Source organism: Motacilla alba, chromosome 29 (assembly GCF_015832195.1).
Source record: "Motacilla alba alba isolate MOTALB_02 chromosome 29, Motacilla_alba_V1.0_pri, whole genome shotgun sequence".
NCBI classification, from domain to species: Eukaryota; Metazoa; Chordata; class Aves; order Passeriformes; family Motacillidae; genus Motacilla; species Motacilla alba.
The window spans coordinates 838,794-855,479 of NC_052044.1; the positions used below are offsets into that span (position 1 = coordinate 838,794).

At 60.5% G+C, this 16,686-nt stretch overlaps 1 protein-coding gene across 1 annotated transcript in view; it reads left to right on the top strand.

Annotated features, from left to right (window-relative positions):
* The first annotated feature begins 2,298 nt into the window (after positions 1–2,298).
* LOC119712662 (low-density lipoprotein receptor-related protein 1) overlaps positions 2,299–16,686 on the top strand; it is a 45,386-nt gene continuing 30,998 nt past the window's right edge. Inside the window, exons 1-20 of the mRNA XM_038164176.1 lie at positions 2,299–2,472; positions 3,383–3,605; positions 5,303–5,492; positions 7,164–7,307; positions 7,432–7,668; positions 7,983–8,163; positions 8,274–8,496; positions 8,651–8,840; positions 9,159–9,284; positions 9,374–9,514; positions 9,768–9,893; positions 10,473–10,589; positions 10,678–10,758; positions 13,366–13,533; positions 13,772–13,954; positions 14,327–14,527; positions 14,609–14,854; positions 15,035–15,232; positions 15,960–16,164; positions 16,275–16,439. Coding sequence (XP_038020104.1) covers positions 2,321–2,472; positions 3,383–3,605; positions 5,303–5,492; positions 7,164–7,307; positions 7,432–7,668; positions 7,983–8,163; positions 8,274–8,496; positions 8,651–8,840; positions 9,159–9,284; positions 9,374–9,514; positions 9,768–9,893; positions 10,473–10,589; positions 10,678–10,758; positions 13,366–13,533; positions 13,772–13,954; positions 14,327–14,527; positions 14,609–14,854; positions 15,035–15,232; positions 15,960–16,164; positions 16,275–16,439 — 3,497 coding nt within the window. The 5' untranslated portion in view covers positions 2,299–2,320. The remainder of the gene's footprint in view (positions 2,473–3,382; positions 3,606–5,302; positions 5,493–7,163; positions 7,308–7,431; positions 7,669–7,982; positions 8,164–8,273; positions 8,497–8,650; positions 8,841–9,158; positions 9,285–9,373; positions 9,515–9,767; positions 9,894–10,472; positions 10,590–10,677; positions 10,759–13,365; positions 13,534–13,771; positions 13,955–14,326; positions 14,528–14,608; positions 14,855–15,034; positions 15,233–15,959; positions 16,165–16,274; positions 16,440–16,686) is intronic.

Genomic DNA, 16,686 nt, shown 5'->3' on the forward strand with positions numbered 1-16,686 from the left:
CTCGCCGGGTGGTGGCTGCGGGCGCTGCAGCCTCACCCTTCCGGAGGGGGGGGTCAGTGTCAGCATCACCACAGGCTGCGTGTCCCCATCCCCGTGTCCCCATCCCCGTCCCCAGGGCCGCAGCCGGGCCGGGCGAGCTGCCCTGGGTCACTCCGGGATGGGCGTTGGGGTTTGTGCACCCCAAACTCTCCGTGTGCTCATCCTAGGGTCTCATCCCAGCCCGGCGGTGGGGATGGAGTCAGGAGAGAGCCCCGGGACCAGGGTGGGTGGGGGCATTGCAAAACCTCCTGGCTTGATTCATGTTTTCCCTGCTGAGCTCCTGCGTTGGTTAATAATTCAGTGCTGTCTGGCCCTGCTCCACCAGGGCTGTCTGGGTCTCACTGACCTTGGGGTGCTGGGGCTGGGGGGCTGCTGTGGCCAATCTCTGCTCTTCCAGGGCTGTCTAGGTCCTGCTGGCATTGGGATGCTGGTTCTGGGAGGCTGCTGTGCCCCATCTCTGCTCCTCCAGAGCTCTCTGAGTCCTGCTGGCCTTGGGGTGCTTGGACTTGGGGGTCACTGTGCCCCATCCCTGCTCCTCCAGAGCTGTCCAGGTCCTGCTGGCCTTGGAGTGCTTGGACTTGGGGGTCACTGTGCCCCATCCCTGCTCCTCCAGAGCTTTCTGAGTCCTGCTGAGTCCTGCTGGCCTTGGGGTGCTGGGACTTGGGGGGTCACTGTGCCCCATCCCTGCTCCTCCAGAGCTGTCCAGGTCCTGCTGGCATTGGGATGCTGGGACTTGGGAGTCATTGTGCCCCATCCCTGCTCTTCCAGGGCTTTCTGAGTCCCTCTGACCTCTGGGTCCTTCGGACCAGGGCTGCTGCACCCCTGTCCCTGCTGCACCCTGTCCGTGCTGGCTGTGCCGCTGCAGTGGTGGGGATGCAGGCTCTGGGTGTGCACTAATCCAAAGGACAGCTCTCCAAACCCCTTGGGATCTCCGGGAGCTGCAGCCCCTCAGCCCGGCCTCTGGCCTGGCAGGCTCCGGAGGGGCCGAGCACCGCCCCGGTGGCGAGGCAGGAATTCAGGCACGTTGGGTTGATCGGATTTAACAGGCTTTCACTGCTTTAATTAAACACTCACACGCTGAGTGCCAGGTGCTGCCTCTCACCTGCTCCGGGCCCCGGGGTGTCCCTGCAGCTCCGGATTAGCTCTGCTCCCACCTTGCCCAGCGGGATCTGCCCTCGCTTCCCCCCTCGCTGCCACGTGTCCCACCCTGGTGCTGCTGTTGGAGCCCCTTCCCTGCTGCCCACTCCCTTCTCCAGCAGCCACCGTGGAGAGCTTGCCCCTGCCCCGCTGGCATTCCCGTGGGGTGGATTCCCGATATTCCTTCAGGATGAATTCCCAGTGTTCCTGCTGGGTGAATTCCCAGTATTCCTTCAGGATGAATTCCCAGTGTTCCTGCAGGGTGAATTCCCAGTATTACTGTGGGATGAATTCCCAGTGTTCCTGCAGGGTGAATTCCCAATATTCCTGCAGGATGAATTCCCAGTGTTTCTGAGGGATGAATTCCCAGTGTTCCTGTGGGATGAATTCCCAATATTCCTGCAGGATAAATTCCCAGTGTTCCTGCAGGATGAGTTCCCAATATTCCTGCAGGATGAATTCCCAGTGTTCCTGTGGGATGAATTCCCAATGTTCCTGCAGAATGAGTTCCCAATATTCCTTCAGGATGAATTCCCAGTGTTCCTGCTGGGTGAATTCCCAGTGTTTCTGCAGGGTGAATTCCCAGTGTTTATGCAGGGTCAATTCCCAATATTCCTGCAGGGTGAATTCCCAATATTCCTTCAGGATGAATTCCAGTGTTCCTGCAGGATGAATTCCCAGTATTACTGTGGGATGAATTCCCAGTGTTCCTGCAGGGTGAATTCCCAGTGTTTCTGCAGGGTGAATTCCCAGTGTTCCTGCAGGGTGAATTCCCAATATTCCTGCAGGGTGAATTCCCAATATTCCTGCAGGGTGAATTCCCAGTGTTCCTGCAGGATGCTCTCCGGGTTGTGTGTGATGTCTCTGCCTTGTCTGGGGGCAGCAGGTCTCCCTGGGGAGCAGAGGATGGGTTGCCATGGGTGCCGTGGGTGCCGTGGGTGCTGTGGGTGCCACGGGTGCCCTGTGGCTCCACGCAGGGTGACCAGGGCAGGTCCTTGGTAGGGGTTCAGGTCCCGGTGCATTCCTGGCTCCCGTGGGCTCATCCCTTGGCTGTGCTGGTGTTTGTGATCCTGGGGGGCTCCCGGCTCTGTCCCTCCCTGCCTCACCCCCCCTCCCTCCCTCTCGTGGCCCAGATGTGGAGCAGATGGCCATCGACTGGCTCACGGGCAACTTCTACTTCGTGGACGACATTGACGACAGGATCTTCGTGTGCAACAAGAACGGGGACACCTGCGTCACACTGCTGGACCTGGAGCTGTACAATCCCAAGGGAATCGCTCTGGACCCAGCCATGGGGTGAGTCCTGGGAATTCGCCACCCTTGGGGACAATCGGTGAGCGTGGCCTGTGCCTCTGGGGGTTTCCTGTACCTCTGTGAGCCCTCCCTGAAGGGACGCTTCCCACCCAGCCCGCCCTGGCAGCAGCTGGGCAGGACTCAGGCCTGTGGGACACACCTGGCCCAGCTCAGGATTCGCTGCTGCTTCCAGCTCGTGGGCACAGCTTTGCCCCAGCTTTTGGGAGCTGGAGAGACTTTTGGGAGCTGGAGAGGCTCTGTGCACAGCCAGAGCAGCTCCCTCATGCCCATGTGTCCAGGCACTGCCTCCTGCACAGCCCTGAGGACGGGGATGCCAGGATGCTGAATCATGGGGGCAGCTCAGGGCACCCGTGGCAGCTGCCAGCCCCTGGTGTGGCCGAGGCCACGGCGGGCAGAGCAGAGTAACCACTAGAGAGGAAAACTCCTCCCTTACCGGCTGCTCTCCTGATGGGCACTTCCCTCCTGGCTCGGGTGGAAAAAGCTGGTGTTATCGAGCAGAAAATCAGGAGTGTTTCATATAAACCAACAGTTATCACAGGGAATCCTGGAGAGAGACTCCAGGCTCGAGCAGGGCTGGTGCAGACAAGCCCCACAGCTGGCTGAGTTAAGTCCCCTGGGCTCTGTGGTGGCAGTGCTGATCTCAGGCTCTGCTGTGCTGTGTTGGGAGTTGCCACCACAGGCAGGACAGCTCCGGGATGCACAGGCAGCTGCCTCAGGTTGTGTTTTCACATCTACAACCCCACGTGTGCGTGTGGACCTCTTCCAGTGACACCGACACTTCTGAAGCTCCTGGGAGCTCTGTGCCATCCCTGTGGGCATCCACACATCCACATCCTCCCTCTCCCAGATCTCATCCTGGCTCTGAGCTCCCTCCCCTGCTCTTCTCTCACAGCAAGGTGTTCTTCACCGACTACGGGCAGATCCCCAAGGTGGAGCGCTGTGACATGGACGGGCAGAACCGCACCAAGCTGGTGGACAGCAAGATCGTCTTCCCACACGGCATCACCCTGGACCTGGTGAACCGCCTGGTCTACTGGGCTGATGCCTACCTGGACTACATCGAGGTGGTGGACTACGAGGGCAAGAACAGGCACACCATCATCCAGGGCATCCTGGTGAGTGGGCTTGGGATCCAAGCTCGGTGTCCTGGGCGCCGCTGCTCTGCAGTTGTGACTTCAGTGGTCCAGCAAAGAATGTGCTGAGCCCTGAGCGTGGTCCTGCCAAGGATGATCTTGTGCCGCTGGTGGGCAAGACCCCACTGATGGCTGGAGATGTATGAGAGCCATCAAGTGGGATAGGGGGTCTTGTGTGTCCTGGAGCCCGGCTCTCACAACTCCTAAATCCCTTGTGGCTCTCACACTCTTAAATCACCTGTGGCTCTCCCTACCTGTACGCCACCAACTCCTAAATCCCTTGTGGCTCTCACAACTCCTAAATCCCTTGTAGCTCTCACACTCTTAAATCACTTGTGGCTCTCACTACCTGTACGCCACCAACTCCTAAATCACCTGTGGCTCTCACAACTCCTGAATCCCTTGTGGCTCTCACAGCTCCTAAATCCCTTGTGGCTCTCACAACTCCTGAATCACCTGTGGCTCTCACAACTCCTGAATCCCTTGTGGCTCTCACTACCTGTACTACCTGTACACCACCAACTCCTAAATCCCTTGTGGCTCTCACAGCTCCTAAATCCCTTGTGGCTCTCACACTCCTAAATCACCTGTGGCTCTCACAGCTCCTAAATCCCTTGTGGCTCTCACACTCCTAAATCACCTGTGGCTCTCACAGCTCCTAAATCCCTTGTGGCTCTCACTACCTGTACACCACCAACTCCTAAATCCCTTGTGGCTCTCACAGCTCCTAAATCCCTTGTGGCTCTCACACTCTTAAATCACTTGTGGCTCTCACTACCTGTACACCACCAACTCCTAAATCCCTTGTGGCTCTCACAGCTCCTAAATCCCTTGTGGCTCTCACACTCTTAAATCACTTGTGGCTCTCACTACCTGTACACCACCAACTCCTAAATCCCTTGTGGCTCTCACAGCTCCTAAATCCCTTGTGGCTCTCACAGCTCCTAAATCCCTTGTGGCTCTCACAACTCCTAAATCCCTTGTGGCTCTCGCAGCTCCTAAATCCCTTGTGGCTCTCACAGCTCCTAAATCCCTTGTGGCTCTCACTACCTGTACGCCACCAACTCCTAAATCCCTTGTGGCTCTCACAACTCCTAAATCCCTTGTGGCTCTCACAACTCCTGAATCCCTTGTGGCTCTCACACTCCTAAATCACCTGTGGCTCTCACAACTCCTAAATCCCTTGTGGCTCTCACACTCCTAAATCACCTGTGGCTCTCACAACTCCTAAATCCCTTGTGGCTCTCACAACTCCTGAATCCCTTGTGGCTCTCACAACTCCTAAATCCCTTGTGGCTCTCACTACCTGTACTACCTGTACACCACCAACTCCTAAATCCCTTGTGGCTCTCACAGCTCCTAAATCCCTTGTGGCTCTCACACTCCTAAATCACCTGTGGCTCTCACAACTCCTGAATCCCTTGTGGCTCTCACAGCTCCTAAATCCCTTGTGGCTCTCACAACTCCTGAATCCCTTGTGGCTCTCACAACTCCTAAATCACCTGTGGCTCTCACAACTCCTAAATCCCCTGTGGCTCTCACAACTCCTGAATCCCTTGTGGCTCTCACAACTCCTAAATCCCTTGTGGCTCTTACTACCTGTACACCACCAACTCCTAAATCCCTTGTGGCTCTCACAGCTCCTAAATCCCTTGTGGCTCTCACCTGGTGCCTTCCAGATCGAACACCTGTACGGGCTGACCGTCTTTGAGAACTACCTGTACGCCACCAACTCGGACAATGCCAACGCCCAGCAGAAAACCAGCGTCATCCGCGTCAACCGCTTCAACAGCACCGAGTACCAGGTGGTGACACGGGTGGACAAGGGTGGAGCCCTGCACATCTACCACCAGCGGCGCCAGCCCACAGGTGGGACCCTGACTTTGGAGTTACAGCTCCCTGCTTCCTCTGCCAGGGGCTCGGGTGGGATTTCGGGAAGAGTTTTTCCATGGAAAGGGTGGTCAGGCGTTGGAAGTCCCCGTCTCTTGGGGTGTCCAAGGGTTGAGTGGATGTGGCACTCAGTGCTCTGGTTGGGTTGACGAGGTGGGGATTGGTCACAGGTTGGACTCGGTGATCTTGGAGGTAGTTTCTGACCTCAAGGATTCTGGGGTTCCTGCTCCCCAGGGCCCTGGGGGCTGCTGGACATCCTGGGGCGCCCCCTTTTCCTGCTAGCACTGTGTCTCTTCCTGTGAGAGCTGTGCCATGTGTTTGATGGATCATGGCGAGTACAGAGATGTGGGAGCAAATGTGCCATCTTAAAATATTGATGGTCCCTCTTACTCTCTGTCCCCACTTCCAGCATGTTCATCCTGGTGCTCCCAAGCACTGAGGGAATTCCAAGGAGCTGAAAGGCTCCAGTGCTGCCCCAACCCCTCCCTGCATCCCTCCCTGCCCGCTCCACCCCCCAGCACCTTCCTGCAGTTAATCAATTTACTCCTTATAAATCCTCTTAGTGTCTGCAGCCTGCTCGGCATTTTCCAGAATCCAAAATTAATCGGGAGATTTCTGAGCGGGGGAGGAGTGTGATTAAGGGGTCTCTGGGTGCTGCTGGCTGTCCCCGCTCCCAGAGCTTGTCCTGCCGGTGCAGCAGGATGGGGAAGTGTGGCCAAGTGGCTGTGGTGGTGTGCTGGGACACGCTGGCTTCTCCCCAGGGATCCTTCCCATGGGAAAGTCCTTTCCCATCTCTGTGCTGTGAGCTCCTGGCTGGCTGGGAGTTCCTGGAAGGAATGAGCTGCCCTACAGCCCAGGGAGGACCCATGAGAGCATCCCCGTGTCCCCACGGTTGCAGCCCTGTGCTCCTTGTGCTCCCTGTCCCCCACGTGTTCCCTGTCCCCCACGTGCTCCCTGTCCCCGCTGTGTTCCTGTCCCCCCTGTGTTCCTGTCCCCTCCATGCTCTCTGTCCTCACTGTGTTCCTGTCCCCCCATGCTCCCCATCCCCACTGTGTCTCTGTCCTCCCTGTGCTACCTGTCCCCACTGTGTCCCTGTCCCCTCCATGCTCCCTGTCCCCCTGTGCTCCCTGTGTCCCCCACGTGCTCCCTGTCCCCCCAGTGTCCCTGTCCCCCCCGTGCTCCCTGTCCCCTCCATGCTCTCTGTCCCCCCCATGCTCCCTGTCCCCCTGTGCTCCCTGTACCCCAGTGTCCCTGTCCCCCCAGTGTCCCTCCCCCCCCAGTGTCTCTGTCCCCTCCATGCTCTCTGTCCCCCCTGTGCTCCCTGTCCCCCCAGTGTCCCTGTCCCCTCCGTGCTCCCTGTCCCCTCCATGCTCTCTGTCCCCCCCATGCTCCCTGTCCCCCTGTGCTCCCTGTACCCCATGCTCCCTGTCCCCCCAGTGTCCCTGTCCCCCCAGTGTCCCTGTCCCCTCCATGCTCTCTGTCCCCCCCATGCTCCCTGTCCCCCTGTGCTCCCTGTGTCCCCCCGTGCTCCCTGTCCCCTCCATGCTCTCTGTCCCCCCTGTGCTCCCTGTCCCCCCAGTGTCCCTGTCCCCCCCGTGCTCCGTGTCCCCCCAGTGTCCCCAGCAGCCGCAGCCCCTCTCTGTGTTGCAGTGAGGAGCCACGCCTGCGAGCCAGATCAGTTTGGGAAGCCGGGAGGCTGCTCGGACATCTGCCTGCTCGGGAACAGCCACAAGAGCCGGACCTGCCGCTGCCGCTCCGGGTTCAGCCTGGGCAGCGACGGGAAATCCTGCAAAAGTGAGTGCTGGGGAATCCGGGGGGGCGAAGGGCTGGAGCCACGGGCTCTGTGTGACCCCACAACAGCCCCGGTGCCACCGCCATGGCACTGCTGGCGGCCACGGCTGTCCCTGTCTGCCCACAGAGCCCGAGCACGAGCTGTTCCTGGTGTACGGGAAGGGGCGTCCCGGCATCATCCGTGGGATGGACATGGGTGCCAAGGTGCCGGATGAGCACATGATCCCCATCGAGAACCTCATGAACCCCCGGGCCCTGGACTTCCACGCCGAGACCGGCTTCATCTACTTTGCTGACACCACCAGCTACCTCATCGGGCGGCAGAAGATCGATGGCACGGAGCGGGAGACCATCCTGAAGGACGGTGCGTGGCCTGGCCTTGCAGGAGGGATAATACAATTACGCCTGTCTGAGATACGGGGAGCTTAACACCAGAATATTCAAACATCTGTTAGCTCAGGGTGATCCCACTTGACATGCCTGTGGTCCGAATTTTTGGTATATTTAGCATTTCATAAAATTCTCTCTGTTCGAAGAGCAGCTCTAGCAGACTTTCCCGTGGGGCTGGGTGTCCATCATCCCCCTCAGTCTGGGTCAGGATCAGGCACCTTTGGGGCTGTTGCTTCCACTTTTCACCTTCTAGTGGTGACGAACCCACTCTCTGCTTTTCCCCCAAAGGCATCCACAATGTGGAGGGGATCGCTGTGGACTGGATGGGGAACAACCTGTACTGGACAGATGATGGCCCCAAGAAGACCATCAGTGTGGCACGGCTGGAAAAGGCCGCCCAGACACGGAAGACGCTGATCGAGGGGAAGATGACGCACCCCCGCGCCATCGTGGTGGACCCCCTGAATGGGTGCGGGTGCCCGGGTGGGCAGGGCTGTCTGGTGGGACCACGGGGACGTGGTTGGGTCTTGTCACAAGCTGTGGTGGCCAGGCCGGGGCTCAGCTTAATGTCCGTGGCAGGTGGATGTACTGGACGGACTGGGAGGAGGATCCCAAGGACAGCAAGAGGGGCAAGATCGAGAGGGCTTGGATGGATGGTTCCAACCGCAACATCTTCATCACCTCCAAGACCGTGCTGTGGCCCAACGGGCTGAGCCTGGACATCCCAGCCAAGATCCTCTACTGGGTGGACGCTTTCTACGACCGCATCGAGATGGTTTATCTCAATGGCACCGAGAGGAAGGCGAGTGGGGGTCCTGTGGGCCTGGGGATCACCCACAGCGCTGGGGCAGCTGAGCCGTGGCCTCTCTGCTCTCCCTTCCATCACCCTGTCCCTGTCCCTGTCCCTGAGTGCCCATCCCAGCTGACGGATCCTTTCCTCTCCCCCGCACCCACAGATCGTGTATGAGGGCCCGGAGCTGAACCACGCCTTCGGGCTGTGCCACTACAGCAACTTTCTCTTCTGGACCGAGTACCGCAGCGGCAGCATCTACCGGCTGGACCAGGCCTCCAAGGCCGTGAGCCTGCTGCGCAACGAGCGCCCGCCCATCTTCGAGATCCGCATGTACGACGCGCAGCAGCAGCAAGGTGCGAGGGCATGAGGGGCTGGGGGCAAATCTGAGCTTCCTAAGCAGCCCCCCCCCACCTCTTTTTGTTTCCTTTTAGCCAGCCCCACGCTCCTTGTTTTTCTTCCCTGTTGTTCATTTCCCTCTTTTTCCCACCCTAAATCCGTCGGGCTCTGTGTCCCCTGAGGGGTCCCCACTGCCTCACCTGGTGTTTCCAGCAGTTTCCAGCTGTGGCTGCTATTGAGGGATTCCAGGGGGCCAGGGGCTCCCGGTACCCCCGTGGGTCTGCAGGGGTCCCTGGGCACTGAGGTGCCACCTCCTCACCCCTTTGCCTCCACAGTGGGCTCCAACAAATGCCGTGTCAACAACGGGGGCTGCAGCAGCCTGTGCCTGGCCACCCCCCGGGGCCGTCAGTGCGCCTGTGCCGAGGACCAGATCCTGGGCTCGGACTCTGTCACCTGCCAGGGTAAGCTGGGACCCTCGTGGGGACTCTCCCCATGGGAAGCTGCGCTCGGTCGCCTGGTTAAAATCCTGCCTGTGCTTTCCCCTTGGCAGCCAACCCGTCCTACATCCCCCCGCCGCAGTGCCAGCCCGGGGAGTTCGCCTGCAAGAACAACCGCTGCATCCAGGAGCGCTGGAAGTGCGACGGGGACAACGACTGCCTGGACAACAGCGACGAAGCCCCCGAGCTCTGCCGTGCGTGACCCCCCTCCCGTGCCGTGGGGTTTGGGCTAAGGCTCCTCCAGATGTGGTTGGGGAAGGGTCAGGTAGCCAGGACCCCTCTGTCCCCTCTCCAACTCGAGGAGAGGAGGAGATACAGGAGGAAAATGTTGGTTGAGATTCTGATGGAAGTCGGAGGCTCCAGCCCTTTTCTGTCCCAGTTTTTCTCTTTGTTGGAGGGATGGGGTGGCACGAGGGGCAGGTCCTGAGTGTGGTTTCCCCCTCACAGACCAGCACACCTGCCCTTCAGACCGCTTCAAGTGCAAGAACAACCGCTGCATCCCCAACCGCTGGCTCTGCGACGGCGACAACGACTGCGGCAACAACGAGGACGAGTCCAACTCCACCTGCTCAGGTGAGGACCCCGCCTGTCACAGCGATGTTTTGTGAAAATCCCTTTGCCAGGATTTTTTTCTCCTGAGAAGCCTCAGAAAAGGAATGTAAACAATAACTGTCTGACGGCTGTGGAACATGGTCTGGAGATGGTTTACGAACAGGTGCATCTTTGATTGGTCTCATATGAATTGTTTTTGCTTGATGATCAATCATTAGTCCAACTGTGCTGAGGCTCTAAAACAGTCAGGTTTTTGTTGTTCATCCCATTCTATTCTTGTCCAGCCTTCTGTCTGTATCTTTCTATTTTTTTAGTATAGCTTTAGTACAGCATTTTTAATATCATATAACATCATAACATAACAAATCAGCCTTCTGAAACATAGAGTTGAGATTCTCATCTCTTCCCTTGTCGGGGCTGCCTGCAAATCCCACACCTGCCTTGTCCTCAGGGAGTCTCAGGAGAGCCCGTGCTGAGCCACAGCCTGAGGCTTTGCAGCCTCACATGTGCCCACACCTTGGCTTTGCATTGTTCCCCACCTTCCCCTGGCAAAACAAGGTACCGTGGGCCACTAACACTCCATCTGTCCCTCCTGGCCAGCCCGGACCTGCTCCCCCAACCAGTTCTCCTGCGCCAGCGGCCGCTGCATCCCCATCTCCTGGACGTGTGACCTGGACGATGACTGCGGGGACCGCTCTGACGAGTCTGCCTCGTGTGGTGAGCTGGGACTGGGAGCACTGGGGGGGTTGGGGTGCACGTGAGGTGTCCCCCTTGGTGCTGACGGTGCCTCTCCCTCCCCCTGCAGCCTACCCGACCTGCTTCCCCCTGACGCAGTTCACCTGCAACAACGGGCGCTGCATCAACATCAACTGGCGCTGTGACAACGGTGAGGACCCGGCCCCGGCGTGCTCCCGAGGGGATGGCGAGACCCGAGGCTGGGGTGCAGCCTGGCAGGGACCCCGTTTTGGCAATTTGGGGCAGTTCTCAGCGTGTGCTGAAGGGCAGAGCTCAGGCCCCAAGGGGAGCAGGTGGGAGCCAAAGCTGAGCCCATCCTGCAGCCCCCAGCCCCGTATTTCCCTTGGCTGTGCTGGGGCAGGGAGAGCTGCAGGAATAACCTGGCAGGGATTGTTCCAGACCTTGGCATCCTTTGCAAGGTTTCCAAAACCCTGCCCTGGTGCTGGAACCAAGCGTGGCATGGCCAGAGCTGCTGGCGGGGCTGAGCCAGGTCCTGCATCCCTAGGGAAGGCAGGAGAGCTCTCCCAGCCAGCTCCCACCTGCCCTTGGATCTTTCCAGGGCCAGGCCTGGGACACAGGGTTTGCCCCAAGGTTGCTTTCCTTTCCCACAAGTTCACATCAATCTTTGAGCCTCTCTGCCTTGTTGGGAACAATGACCATCTTCAGAGCAGGCGAGACCTGGTACCTGGCTGAGCAGAGCTGTAGATGCAGGACTCTCCCTGGAATCCTCCTGAGCTCCCTTGGAGCTGGCCCTGCCAAGGGATGTCCCTTCTCCTGGGATCCCCCACTGTGGCAGCCAGGCTGTGGCACAGAGCCCCTCGTGCAGCCCTGAGCCTCTCCAGGGGCCCCAGCACCACGAGGGTACTCCCACCCTGGCTGCCCCCCACTCCCCCAGCACCCTCTGCTGCTTCTAGTCTCGCCTCCCAGGCTGCCCGGTGCCTCTGTGTGTCCGTGTCCGTGTCCTGGTGTCTCTGTGCCACCCGCTGTGTTTGTCACTGTGCCGTGTTGTGTTTGTCACCGTGCCCACGCTCCTGTCTGGTGGTTCTGTGTTTCAGAAAAAGATTGTGGGGATGGCTCTGACGAAAAGAACTGTCCAAAGCCTACCGGTTAGTGCATAGATCAACATGCACCAGACCCCCACCTGGCCCCCCGAGCCCCCAGACCTGCCCCTTCCAGGGGGCTGTGAGCCTTGGGGGCTGCTGCTGGACACTGGCAATGCCCCCCTGCCCTCTCTGGCAATGCCCCTTGTGCCTCTGGCAATGCCCCCGGTGCCTCTGGCAATGCCCCCTGTGCCTCTGGCGATGCCCCCTGCCCTCTCTGGCAATGCCCCTGGTGCCTCTGGCAATGCCCCCTGTGCCTCTGGCAATGCCCCTGGTGCCTCTGGCGATGCCCTCCTCCTCTCCAGCAATGCCCCCTGTGCCTCTGGTGATGCCCCTGGTGCCTCTGGCAATGTCCCTGGTGCCTCTGGTGATGCCCTCCTCCTCTCCAGCAATGCCCCCTGTGCCTCTGGCGATGTCCCCCAGCTCTCCAGCAATGTACCCCCTGCTCCCCAGCAGCAGGAGGGACATGGCAGGTGCCAGGGAGCCACTGCTCCTCCCAGCTCACCAGGCAGGGCCGCTTGGGAAGCTGCTCTTGGTGGGAGACTGGAGAGGTCAGGGGTTGCTGAGCTTCTGGCAAGGCCGTGTGGCAGCTGGCAGTGCCATTGTCCCCATCAGTGCCATCTTCCCCATCAGTGCCACTGGTGCCATCAGTGCCATCATCCCCATCAGTGCCAATATCCCCACCAGTGTCATTGTCTCCATCAGTGCCACTGTCCCCATCAATGCCATTGTCCCCATCAGTGCCATCATCCCCATCAGTGCCACTGTCCCCATCAGTGTCACTGTCCCATCAGTGCCATCATCCCCATCAGTGGCATTGTCTCCATCAGTGCCACTGTCCCATCAGTGCCATCATCCCCATCAGTGCCACTGTCCCCATCAGTGCCACTGTCCCATCAGTGCCACTGTCCCCATCAGTGCCATTGTCCCCATCAGCGCCATTGTCTCCATCAGTGTCACTGTCCCATCAGTGCCACTGTCCCCATCAGTGCCATTGTCCCCATCAGCGCCATCATCCCCATCAGTGCCACTGTCCCATCAGTGCCATCATCCCCATCAGTGCCATCATCCCTGTGCCCATCCTGAGGTGCCAGGAAGCAAATCCCCTGGGCCAGTCTCAGGTGGGGCATCCACAGTGGAGCCCTGTGGTGGTCCCCAGGCCAGGCCCCCCGTGCCAGGCAGGCTGAGTGCATTGCCAGTGTCCAGGTACCCTCAGACCAAACCTCCCCCTGCCCACAGCAGGTGTGGGGCATTCCTCCAGGCAATCTGACCCCCCAATTGGCTGTCCCAGCCCCGCTCCTCATGGGTGCACCCCAAAAAGAGCACCCGTCTCCCAGCCCTGCTCCCCCCAGAGTGGAGCCCAGGGCCCCCCAGGTTCATGGCTGATCTATGCAGTTTCTGTGTTTCATTTTCTCTGTGTGCTGCTGGTGCTGTGGGGTGGGAGGGCCGGGGGTCTCCAGCCCATGGCGGGGGTCCCACTCCACCGCCAGCGCCGTGGGGCTGCTGTCACCCCACGTCCCGTCTGCGGCGTGGCCTGCCCGGTCCCTGCCGTTCCCCGCTTCCCCCGGCGAGGGGTCTCTGCTGTCCTCCCTCCTGCCAGCCCCCTCCTGGCCGGGCTCCTGCTGACCCCCCTGCCCGCCCCCCCTTTCCCTCTCCAGACAACGACTGCGGGGACAACAGCGACGAGGCCGGCTGCAGCCACTCCTGCTCCAGCAACCAGTTCAAATGCAACAGCGGGCGCTGCATCCCCGTGCACTGGACCTGCGACGGGGACAACGACTGCGGCGACTACAGCGACGAGACCCACGCCAACTGCACCAACCAGGGTGAGCCCCAGCACGTGGCAGGGACCCCCCCAACCGCAGCCGTTGGCCAAAGAGCCAAAGGCAGAGCCGCCCTGCTTCCAGGCAGGGAATTCTGCAGCCTTCTCGGTGCCCAGATCCCGCTCCTGTGGCTCTGGGTGCGTCCAGCTGTTTCCCTGCTGGCTGAGTGCCTGGTCCCCCCCCATTTCTGGAGCCTTCCAGCTCCATGGGGTGCGGGCAGTGAGCAGTGCCCTCCCCACAGCCACGCGCCCGCCCGGGGGCTGCCACACGGACGAGTTCCAGTGCAGGCTGGACGGGCTGTGCATCCCCATGCGCTGGCGCTGCGACGGTGACACGGACTGCATGGACTCCAGCGACGAGAAGAACTGCGAGGGCGTCACCCACGTCTGCGACCCCAACGTCAAATTCGGCTGCAAGGACTCGGGTGAGAGCAGGGGACAGGGGATCCCAGCTGGGCGTGCTGGGCTGTCCTCGGGGCTGGGATAATGGGGAAGCACAGGCGGCCAACCCGTGAACTGTGATCCTGATGGATGGTGTCATCCTCAGACCCCTTCTGCTCTTCTCTGAGGAAGGGGCTGGGACACACTTTGCTGGGTTGGGGACAAAGGTGGAGGGACACCAGTTCTGGGGCTGACCTTCTGAGCCCCCAGGCCCTCCCTGACCCGTCCCATCTGGGCCAGCTCTGGTCCAACTTTTGGGGAGCCCTGAGCTACTCAACCACCCCCGTGTCCCCCGTGCATGGGATAACATCTGGAAGTGCCTGGAATAACGTCCCTTCTGGTCCCCTCCCCGTCAGCCCGGTGCATCAGCAAGGCCTGGGTCTGTGACGGGGACAGCGACTGCGAGGACAACTCTGACGAGGAGAACTGCGAGTCCCTGGTGTGCAAACCCCCCTCTCACACCTGTGCCAACAACACCTCCATCTGCCTGCCCCCCGAGAAGCTCTGCGACGGCTCCGACGACTGCGGCGACGGCTCCGACGAGGGCGAGCTCTGCGGTGAGCGCGGGACCGGGCGTGGGGACACGGGGTGACCCGAGAGTGGGACGAGGAGGTGACAACCGTGTCCTGTCCCCGCAGACCAGTGTTCCCTCAACAACGGCGGCTGCAGCCACAACTGCACGGTGGCCCCTGGCGAGGGCATCGTGTGCTCCTGTCCCCTGGGCATGGAGCTGGGTGCTGACAACAAGACCTGCCAGATCCAGAGCTACTGCGCCAAGCACCTCAAGTGCAGCCAGAAGTGCGAGCAGGACAAGTACAATGTCAAGTGCTCCTGCTACGAGGGCTGGATGCTGGAACCCGATGGAGAGAGCTGCCGCAGCCTGGGTGTGTTTCGGGGGGCACCAGGGACTGGTAGCAGCCCCCCAGCTGCCTCAGGGAGTTCGTCCTCTCGTGGAGCTGGGGGTTGTGCTGATGGACACGGCTGGGTGATGGTGGGATCTGTGCTGGCAGTAGCTTGGTGCACTGCCCCCTGCCTTGTCCCTGACCCTGCCCTGCTTCCCCCAGACCCTTTTAAGCCGTTCATCATCTTCTCCAACCGCCACGAGATCCGGCGCATCGACCTGCACCGAGGGGACTACAGCGTCCTGGTGCCCGGGCTGCGCAACACCATCGCCCTGGACTTCCACCTCAACCAGAGCTCCCTGTACTGGACCGACGTGGTGGAGGACAAGATCTACAGGGGAAAGCTGCTGGAGAACGGCGGTGAGGAGCCTTGGGTTGGGGGAGCTGGGGGTTGCAGGGAAAGCAGGGGTGCAAGTGTGGGGGTCAGTGATTCTGTGGCACCCCACGGTGATGCAGCAGCTGAAGCCCGTAGCCCCGATAGTGATCCTGCTCTGCTCTCATTATGCAGCAGTTAATTAGCATTCCCATCACTTCCCTGCTGGTAATTGCAGCCCAGCAGCTGGGCACAGAGAGGACACCCTCCCCATCAGTGCTGCTCCCACAGGGGCCCAGTGGCAGGACTAGGGATGGGGGCTGAGCCCTTTGGGGTCTGGGACATGGATGGGGGCTGAGCTCTTTGGGGTCTGGGACATGGATGGGGGCTGAGCCCTTTGGGGTCTGGATTATGGATGGGGGCTGAGCTCTTTGGGGTCTGGGACATGGATGGGGGCTGAGCCCTTTGGAGTCTGGGACTTGGATGGGGGCTGAGCCCTTTGGGGTCTGGGACTTGGATGGGGGCTGAGCTCTTTGGGGTCTGGGACATGGATGGGGGCTGAGCTCTTTGGGGTCTGGGACATGGATAGGGTGTGCTGAGCCCTTTGGGGTTTGGACCATGGACAGGGGTGGTTCAGGCCCTGTTTGGGGTGGACACATCCCCTCACGATCAGCCCCAGCTGGGCTGTGTGGAGCTGTTGGGGACACGGGGGTGGTGGTGCTGGCTGGGCTGGGGAAGGGACACCAGCCTGAGCCCTCACCTTGTGCCCCACAGCCCTGACCAGCTTCGAGGTGGTGATACAGTACGGCCTGGCCACCCCCGAGGGACTGGCCGTGGACTGGATCGCTGGCAACATCTACTGGGTGGAGAGCAACCTGGACCAGATCGAGGTGGCCAAGCTGGATGGCACCATGAGGACCACGCTGCTGGCCGGGGACATCGAGCACCCCCGTGCCATCGCCCTGGACCCTCGCTATGGGTGAGGCAGGAGGGGACTGCGCTCACCGGGACACGCTGGCACCTGTGGGATTGTGTTGGGGGATGAGGCCACGGGCTCCTGTCCTTGCTCACAGCCTCTCCTCCTGGCAGGATCCTGTTCTGGACGGACTGGGACGCCAGCCTGCCCCGCATCGAGGCCGCCTCCATGAGCGGCGAGGGCCGGCGCACCATCCACAAGGAGACGGGCTCGGGGGGATGGCCCAACGGGCTCACTGTGGACTACCTGGAGAAGAGGATCCTCTGGATCGATGCCAGGTAGGGCCAGCACACCTCTCTCTGTCCCTCCCAGTGTGGATCTTCCCCTGGTTCCAGCGTTGTGCTGGGCTGGGAGAGAGGAGCCTTCGCGCTGTGGGGTCTGTTTGTGTCTCCGACACGTGCCAGCCCTGGCTCTGGGTGTTCTCCTCTCTGGATCCTGGTGTAAATCAGCAGGATTTGCACCATGGCTGCTTAGACCCTGCTGGTTGTTGCTGTTGGGTTAAAGACCCCCGTGGTGCCCCCTCCT